The 9,365-nt window shown below is 34.7% G+C and overlaps 1 protein-coding gene across 7 annotated transcripts in view; it reads right to left on the bottom strand.

The window, feature by feature from the left end:
* Nucleotides 1-9,365, bottom strand: part of ATP11B (ATPase phospholipid transporting 11B (putative)) — a 115,596-nt gene that overhangs the window by 62,694 nt on the left and 43,537 nt on the right. For all 7 annotated transcript variants that reach the window (XR_007408062.1, XM_025451515.3, XM_025451516.3 and 4 more), the window contains 2 exons: nt 7,588-7,652; nt 4,667-4,748 (listed from right to left, as the gene is read on the bottom strand). Coding sequence is in view for 6 of the 7 variants with exons in the window: in XM_025451515.3 (XP_025307300.1) it covers nt 4,667-4,748; nt 7,588-7,652 (147 nt within the window). In the remaining variant the exon portion in view is untranslated. The remainder of the gene's footprint in view (nt 1-4,666; nt 4,749-7,587; nt 7,653-9,365) is intronic.

Below are 9,365 nucleotides of genomic sequence, written 5' to 3'. Positions count from 1 at the left end.
CAGATACGTTTTATGGATATAGTCTCTCAGTCTGTGGCTTTCTTATTCATTTTGTTAACTGTGTAGTGTAAGAAGTTTTTAATTTTGAGGAAGTACAGTTAACCAGTTTTTTCTTTTGTGGTTATTAGTTTTGTGTCCCAAGAAATATTTACCTATCCCCAGGTTGTGAAGATATCTCCATAAGTTTTCTTCTAAAAGTTTTCTAGTTTTAGCCTTTACAGTTAGGTATATGACCCATCTTCAAAAACTTTTTGGTATATGATATGAGGTAGGAATTAAGGTTTATTATTTTTTCCCCACATGGATATCCAATTGTTGTTGCATCATTTATTGAAAAGACTATAATTTTCTTCTTTGAATTTACTTAACGCTCAATTGACAATATATAAATGGGTCTATTTCTCAACTCTATTTTATTCCACTGAGACCCATCACTTTATATATTAAAGTCTTAAAGTCAGATAATATAAATTCTCCAGATTTCTTAAGCAACTGTTCTCTTTAAGCATTCTATATGTGCATTTTGGCTACAATATTTCAGTATGCATTTTTATTTATTTGAGAGGGAGAGAGAGAGTACAAGCAGGAGGGGCAGGGGATGAGGGAGAGAAAATACCAAGGAGACTATGAGCCAAGTGCAGAGCCCGAGGCAGGACTCAATCCCATGACCCTGAGACCATGACTCAAGCTGAAATCAAGAGTCAGATGTCTAAACCGACTGAGCCACGTAGGCCCTTCCAATATGCATTTTGGAATCATCTTGTCAATTACTACAAAAAAGCTTGCTGGGATTTTAATCATTATTGAAAGAACTACACATCAACTGAGAGCTTAACAGTACTGACCCTGCCAACCTCTTAATGTGATTTCTCCATTAAATAAGCAACTCTCACCATGTTTTGTAGATTTGGCCTTGCTAAAACTCACTTATTAGCCCTAATAGTTTATTGCTGAATGCGTACAACTGCCACGTGAAAAATCATATGTCCTCTGGTAAGCATCATTTTACTTCTTACTTTCTAGTATTTATGTATTTCTTTGTGGTACTGAAAAAAGCTTCTAGAATAACATTTAAAAGAAGTGGTGAAAATGCATATTTTGGACATGAGTCTTTTACAAAAACTATGTGCTTTGTAAATATTTTTCCTAGTCTGTGGCTTGTCTTTTCATTTTTTTTTTTTAGCAGTGTCGTTTGAAATAAAGAAGTTTTATTTATTTTTTAAGTTACACATAGTGCTGTATTAGCTTCAGGTGTGAAGTTTTTAATTTTTAAAAAATATTTTATTTATTTGACAGAAAGGGAACACAAGCAGGGGTAGCAGCTGAAGGATAGGGAAAAGCAGGCTCCCTACTGGGCAGGGAGCCTGATGTAGGGCTCAATTCCAGGACCCTAAGATCAAGACCCAAGCCGAAAGCACAGGCTTAACCAACTGAGCCACCCAGGTGCCCTGTAAAGTTTTTAATTTTGATGAAGTTTCATTTATCAAGTTTTGGTTTTGTTTTTGATTCCTTTTTTGTATGTTTCACATCTAAGAAACTGTTCTTTAACTAGGTCACAAAATATTTTCTCCCATGTTTTATAGATTAAGTTCTTATATTTAGGTTTTACATTTGAGTTAGTTTTTTGTTTTAAGATTTATTTATTTATTTGAGATTAAGAGAGAGAAAGAGAGAGCAGTGACAGAGGGAGAAAGAGTCTCAAGTGGGCTCTGCACTCAGCACACAGGGCTTGATCTCACAATCCTGAAATCACTACCTGAGCCAAAACCAAGAGTGGGACATTTAACCCACTGTGACACCCAGGTGCCCTGAGTTAATTTTTGCATATGGTGGGAGATACGGGTTAAAGCTTGGGTTCTGGACATATGGATGTCCAATTGTTTCAACACACAGTGCTGGAAGACCATCCTTTTGTGCAGATTTATTATTTTTTTATAATAAATTAAATCTCTTTGATGGATAATGGGGCTATCTAGACTTTGTTTCATCCTGTGTCAATTTTTGTTAATTGTATTTTCAAAGAATTTATCTATTTCATCTAAGTTGGAAAATGCAGTTATATAAAGTTGTTCATAAAATTTCTTTATCTGGGGACAAAAGTGACCACAGAAGGTAAGATCTGTACTGATACCATCTTTCATCCCTGATGTTGGTTATTTTGTAGCTTTCTCTTTCCTACCACTTCTTTTTCCCCTTAATTCCTTAATCCAGCTAGAGATTTGTCAATTTTGTTAATATTTACAAAGAACCAAGCTTTGCTTTTGTTAATTTTGTCTATTATTTGTTTTCTGTTCTATTGGTTTTAGCTCACATCTTTAATATTTATTCCTTTCTTCTCTGATTGGGTCTAATTGCTCCTTTCTCTAGGTTCCTAAGGTAGGAACTTAGATGATTGATTATAAGCTTTTCTTCTTTTCTTATATAAACATTTATAGCTAGAAATTTCTCTTCAATTTAGGCTTTGCCTTGAGTCCACAAACTTTGATGTGTTGGATTTAACTGCCACTCTGTTTTTTCTCAATTCTATTATTATTTTTTAAATTTATTTTTAAATATTTTTATTCTGCCCCTTTTGCTTTCTCTTCTTCTGGACTCAATTAGACTTATGTTAGATAGCTTAATATTGTCTGACATGGCTCTGAAACTCTGTTCATTTTTCTTCTATCATTTTTCTTCCTATTCTTCCAACTAAATAATTTCTATTACTTTTTTAAGTTCACCAATAATTTCTTCTGCTTTCCTCCATATAGTGTTGGGCCTATCTAATGGGACTTACATTTCAGTAATTATATTTTCAACTCAAGAATATCCACCGAATTCTTTTTTATAGTTCCATTCCCCCCCCCCCCACGCCGCCAAGTTTTTATTGAAATTCTAGTTAGTTAACATACAGTGTAACACTAGCTTCAGGTGTAGAATTTAGTGACTCATTACCCACCAACAACACCCAGTGCTCACCACAAGTGCCCTCCTAATCTTTATCACCTATTTAACCTACCCCTTACCCTCCTCCCCTCTGGTAACCATTAGTTTGTTCTCTATAGATTTAAAGTCTGTTTCTTGGTTTGCCTCTCCCTGTCGCCACCGTGTTCATTTGTTTTGCTTCTTAAATTCCACATATGAGGGGCAGCCCAGGTGGCTCAGCGGTTTAGCGCTGCCTTTAGCTCGGGGCCTGATCCTGGAGACCCGGGGTCGAGTCCCACATCGGGCTCCCTGCATGGAGCCTGCTTCTTCCTCTGCCTGTGTCTCTGCCTCTCTCTCTCTCTCTCATGAATAAATAAATAAAATCTTAAAAAATAAATTCCACATGAGTGAAATCATATGGTATTTGTCTTTCTGTTATTTCACTTAGCATCATACTCTCTAGCTCCATCCACATTGTTGCAAATGGCAAGATTTCATTCTTTTTTATGGCTGAGTAATATTCCATTGTGTATATATACCACTTCTTTATTTACTCATCAGTCGATGGACACCTGGGCTCTTCCCATAATTTGGCTTACTGTTGATAATGCTGCTATTAAACACTGGAGTGTATGTATCCCTTCAAACTGCCATTTTTTTATCCTTTGGGTAAATACCTAATAGTGTAATTACTGGATCATAGGACAGTTCTATTTTTAACTTTTTGAGGAACCTCCATACTGTTTTCTATAGTTTCCATTTTTTTGCTGATATTTTACATGTGTATTTACATCTTTCTTTAGACCCCTGAAAATACTTAAAAGATCTGCTCTAAAGATCTTGCCTGCTAACTGCAAGATATGGAACATTATGGAGACAGTTTCTAATGAATACTTTTTCTCTTAAATACATGCTACATTTTCTTTACATGTCTACTTACTTTTTATTACATTATTGGATTTTATAAATAATTGGTTGTATAGACTCTGTACTCATACGTTCCTCAGAGAGTACAGATTTTCATTCTAGCAGGAAGATAACTTGGCTAGGCTCAAATATCAAACTGTCTCCACTGCAACAGGCAACAGCAAAATTATCTGCTCTGTTTTTTCAGCTTCCTGGTACTGTTCTTCTGCCAAGCCTACTGGGGGTCTCTTTTGCACATGCACAGTTCTAACAGTCAGCCAACGATTTGGGCATAATTTATGTGCAGGTTTTGGAGTTCATTCCCTTCTGTGGCTCCCTCTTACCTGGTTTTCCTCTGTCTAGCCTGTTCTTCCAGCTTTAAACTTGTCCTCTAACACCTCTAAATCTTGTAACGCTCAAGTTCTCTGATGCCCTATGCAGCACATGAATTGGGGAATGCCTTCAGGCAAAAATCTGCATTCTTAAATCTTTCCCCTTGTTGCTGCCTTTCAGGAGTAGACTGCCATTTTCTTCTGTTTTGTGTCACTCTCCTGTATTTTCAAAGACTTGTTTATGTAAAAAAAAAAAAAAAAAAAATATGTCCAGATTTTGTAATTTCTTTCTGCAGGAGGGTTAGTTTGATCAAGTGATTCCATTAAATCCAACAGTATTTATTTTAAAGTAATAATTTAGCACCTACTATATGCCAAACATTGTGCAAAATGCTACATGCATACATCCCTATCTTCAAGGATACCATCTTTTGTTGACTAACATATATTTTTACATACATACTTTATACATATATAAATAATGCACATATTCATGAGTAAATAAATGAAAATAGTTTTCTTACTTTTCTACCGCAGATCGTTTCTGTGACTTGCTCTTGTAATTTAATGCCATCTTAGTTTCCATTCCCGTGTAGATAGCAACTCCTGCAAAACAAAACAGTCTTTTAAAATAATCCTCTGGCATATTTCAAAAGGCAGATTTCCTCACTAGCATGAAAGGAAATGTACTGTCTGGTTATTCTTACAATTTGCCTTTAAGTCTTTTAGGATGTTTTAAAAGGTCTTCCAAGTCCAATTTTGGGGAACTCCAGTCACTCAACCTGCTGGATGGGGAAGGCATTAAGGCTCTGTTTCTGAGTTATAATTACTATACCTGAATGAAAGAGATATTATTAGAGTTGAAAGTGTTGGAGGAAAAGGATTTGGAAAGGCAAAGATAGCAGGGAAGGCCATTAAAGATAGAGCAAACACTGTTAACAATGACAGAAATGGAAAAGCACTTTGAACAATGGAATGCAGTCAGAGTTTGAAAGGCTCTAAATGCCAGAATCTGGGGTTGAGACATAATTTTCTACCGCTGGAGAGATAATATGGAAACCTGTTAGAATAAATGAAGTAAACATAAGGAAAGTGCTATTTTAAACATGAGTACCTATGTGAATGACTGAGATGAGCAAGAATGACAGTAATAACAGTCTAAAATTGAGGAGTGAATGAAATTAGGTAAGACCAGATTTATAAAAAACTTTGGAGTCTGACCTTAGTTTGAGTCCTACCTCTGCCACTTAATTAGTTCTGTATCCTCGGGCAAGTTATTTAATCTAAGTCTCATTTTTCCCACCTTTAAATAGGAAAAAATACCTCAGAATTGTTGTGAGATTTGTATGACAAAATAGCAAAATGTCTAGAAACAGAGAAATGATTGATCAATAAATATTCACATCCATCCTTAGTGAAATTTGAGAAGTAGTGTAGGATTCATGATGCTCTTTCTAAAAAATTGTCCTGGAATTTTCACTAGTATTCTTTAGAGGCAGGGATTATAACTCAGATGACAAAAACCACTGAAACTACAGAAATGTGAGAAATCAGCCAGAATGATATGCCAGAGAGAGATGGTGCTGAGGCAGACTACAGTAGAACCCAGCTAAAGGCATTCAAAAATATACATTTTATTTTAAGAATGTGAAAGGTGTTCCTGCTAGAGACATGTATTAAAATATAGCATTACATGAGAGGGTCTAAAACCTCGGGAAGTATTCTCTGGCTTTGGCATTCAGGACAGGACTATGGTTTTCTTTTTTTTAACTACAATATACATAACATACAGTTTACCATTTTAGTCATCTTAAAGTGTACAATCTGGTGACAGTACAATTGCAATGTTGTACAACGCTCACTAACTTGAGAACATTTTCATCACCCTAAAGAAAACCCTGTACCCATTAAGCAATCATTTCCCATTCTCGTCCACTCCCCAGCCCTGTGAACCACAAATCTACTGGTTTCTATGAATTTGCCTATTCTAGGTATTTCAAGTAAATGGAATCATACAATATGTAGTTTTTTGTGTCTGGCTTCTTTCATTTAGCATGTTTTCAATGTTTATCCATGTTATAGCATGCATCAGCACTTTATTTTAATGGGTGAATAATATTTCTTCACTTGATCTTAGCCAAAAGGCCGAGAAGCGATGAATAATATTTCTTTATCCACTTTGTGTATCCATTCATTAGTTGATGGATATTTGGGCAGTTCCTACCCTTTGGCTAGAACAGTGCTGCTATGAACACCTTGTACAAGTCTTTGTTTGAACACTTACTTCCCAATTCTTTTGGGTATATATCTAGGAATAAAACTGCTGGATCATTATGTAGAACTGCTAGGTCATAAAACAATTCTAGGTTTAACTTTTTAAGGAACTGCCACACTATTGTTCACAGTGGCTGTGACATTTTATACTCCCACCAGCATTGTATAAGGGTTCCAAGTTCTCTACAACCGTATCGACACTTGCTATTTTTTTTTTTTAAAGGATATGCATTTCTTTATCACAGAGCTTCATACTGAGAGATAACATACAGCACAGTTAATCCGAAAGAAGAAAATGAAGAAGAGAATCTGAAAAGCTTAAATGTTCAGTGAATAACACAGGCTGGGCAGTATATGAAAGGCCATTCCTAAAATGGGAGGATCTGGCTGACAGCTAAAGGTTATCAAGACCTTACAATTTGCTTAGATTTGACTCTGAACATGTGAATTAATTTAGATCTTCATCACTTGCATACCATTTATTCATCTTTTTGATCCAGTCAGTATAAATTCCAATCATATCTGCCATATAGTCTCTATGAATTTGCCTATTCTAGGCAATGAATGGATGGTTGAATGAATAGATGAAAGAATGAGTCAGTGGTTTTATTAATCCAATCTAAGAATAATCATAATGGAATTATATAGGTGGTTTATTGAATCATGTTGCCAGATTATATGGTTCTCAACCACCATTAAAAGTACTGCCAAAATTAGCTTCTTAGCAGTGTTTCACAAGTATCCACAGACAGAAAGGCAAGGTTCTAGTCTATAGGGATTCTAGTAAATAGGGATTAACAACTAAAAAACACAACACAGAATTTTAGTAACACAAATCTTTGTAAGAAAATTATTATAGACAATATTTGACTAAGTAAATTTTCTAACCAAAAGACCATAAATGCTATGTTTTAAAAAATACTTTATAGAGGGGCACTTGGGTGGCTCAGTCAGTTGAATGTCCAACTCTTGGTTTCAGCTCAGGTCATGATCGCGGGGTTGTGAGATCAAGCCCTGTATCAGGCTCTGCGTGGGGCATGGAGCCTGTTGAAGATTCTCTCTCCCCCTCTCCCTCCACCCACCCACCCCAACTCACATGCACTCTCTCTAAAGAAAAAATATATAAAGCATAACGTGAATCTATAATTAAAAATTTTAAATATATACAAACCAAAAATTTCTTTTGTATTTTTTAACCTGGCTCCACGAAGCAAGAGACTCTCTGGCCCCAGAGGTCTAGAGGGGGGGGGGGGGAAAGAAAAAGCACTGAATATATTGAAAATTCAATTAAATTCTAACATGGCATTTTCAGTAGAAAATCCCTGAGCTACAGTTACAACACTGCTTCCATATAAAAGTGAAATCTCAGGTACTGTAAAGCTGTTTAGGTCAATTATGATGTTAGTGATCTTAACAACAAATACCTGCTTTAGTATTTCAGTCACTTTAATATCAATGGTTCAGAAATAAGATTACACCTATAAATTCACAAAGCCATCAGTTTCAAGATTTTTAAACATAAAACACAATAAAAGATTTACCAAGGGTTTAAAAATATTTAACAAAAAAAAAATATTTAACAATATTTAACATGATGAAACTTAAAAATTTTGAACACGATTAAAGTTTTTAAACGGAAAATACAGAATTAAAATGCAACGTAAACATGAATTGTAGTATGATTTGTATATAAATACATCAATTCTGGATAATTAAAATTACACTAGATAATAAAACATAATGTAATGAGTTAGTATTTCCTCTATGCAAGATTGACATAACAACTTGACTACTTGCATTGCACATCCTTGGAGCACAGATCTTCTTGTTGTTTGAATTTCTCTCCATAAAGGAGATATAAAATGAGAAGGAATAATGAGAAAGGAAATTGTATTTTCTTAGTGATAGCAAAATGATAAGACTCTGTTATGGATAAGTAAAAAAGCCTTAATTTTGTTGATATTCCTTATGTTTTTCTGAAGCATACATATACAGTTACCCAAATCAAACAGAATCTGAACCAAATCTGAAGATGTCTGCAAATCCAAATAGTCTAAAAAATCCAATGGAACCAAGGAGGATCAGGTATTTGTGACATTGTTAACAAGTATGATAGAGCATATTTAGATAGTCATATTTAGAGCACACTCCGTGGATAACATAGTTCTTTTTCACATGGTGTTGGTTCCAACGATGAACAGAAAAACTTTGAGCTCACATTGATATATAAAATTGGGATATAATGACAGAAAGCTTCAAATTAAAAGAATTCATCAGTTCACTCAGGTTGCTTTAGCAAAGAATATGGCTAATCTTTTTAACCATTTTAGAGGCTAGGTAACATAACTGATCTTTTGTTTTACTAGCCACAACATCTTAACAAAATTCAGATTATGTATCCACATATATATCCCACTATGTCAGTCTAGAAATCAAAATAACATCTAGTCATAGTTACTCAGGAAGAGGTCCTACACCTACAAAGACTTTGTTGAAGAGTTTATTGAATGTACTCCTATGTTAATGTTTATTAAAAATGTGAATTGGCTGAAGTAACGTTTTTTAGGTAGCTTGTTTTGGTAACTTCATTTAAAAAAATGCTCAACTCTTCATGTTAGTGATTTATTTTATGCAGCCAATACTAACTGAACACATCTCCAGAAAATTGGTGAAATCTAATTGGATTGGAAGTTCAAGGGCTAATTCCAAGATTTATTCTCAATATGGCTTTGTGGTCATGAGTAACAATGTAATCTCATACCAGCACATTTCTGAAACTCAAAGCCTTTCGGGCAGGAGTTAGAAATTAACCTGAATATTAAGGGCAAACACACTACAACAACCAACTAAACAAAAAACCAATCAAAACAGTAAATAAGAGGTTCTAGATTGGCCACTAATTATGATATTTATATCTGTCACACATTACATAAAACATTTTTTGTATTC

The sequence above is a fragment of the Canis lupus genome, chromosome 34 (assembly GCF_003254725.2).
Source record: "Canis lupus dingo isolate Sandy chromosome 34, ASM325472v2, whole genome shotgun sequence".
NCBI lineage: Eukaryota > Metazoa > Chordata > Mammalia > Carnivora > Canidae > Canis > Canis lupus.
Note: the sequence above shows the minus strand (reverse complement) of the source record. Positions and strands in the feature narration are given on the sequence as shown.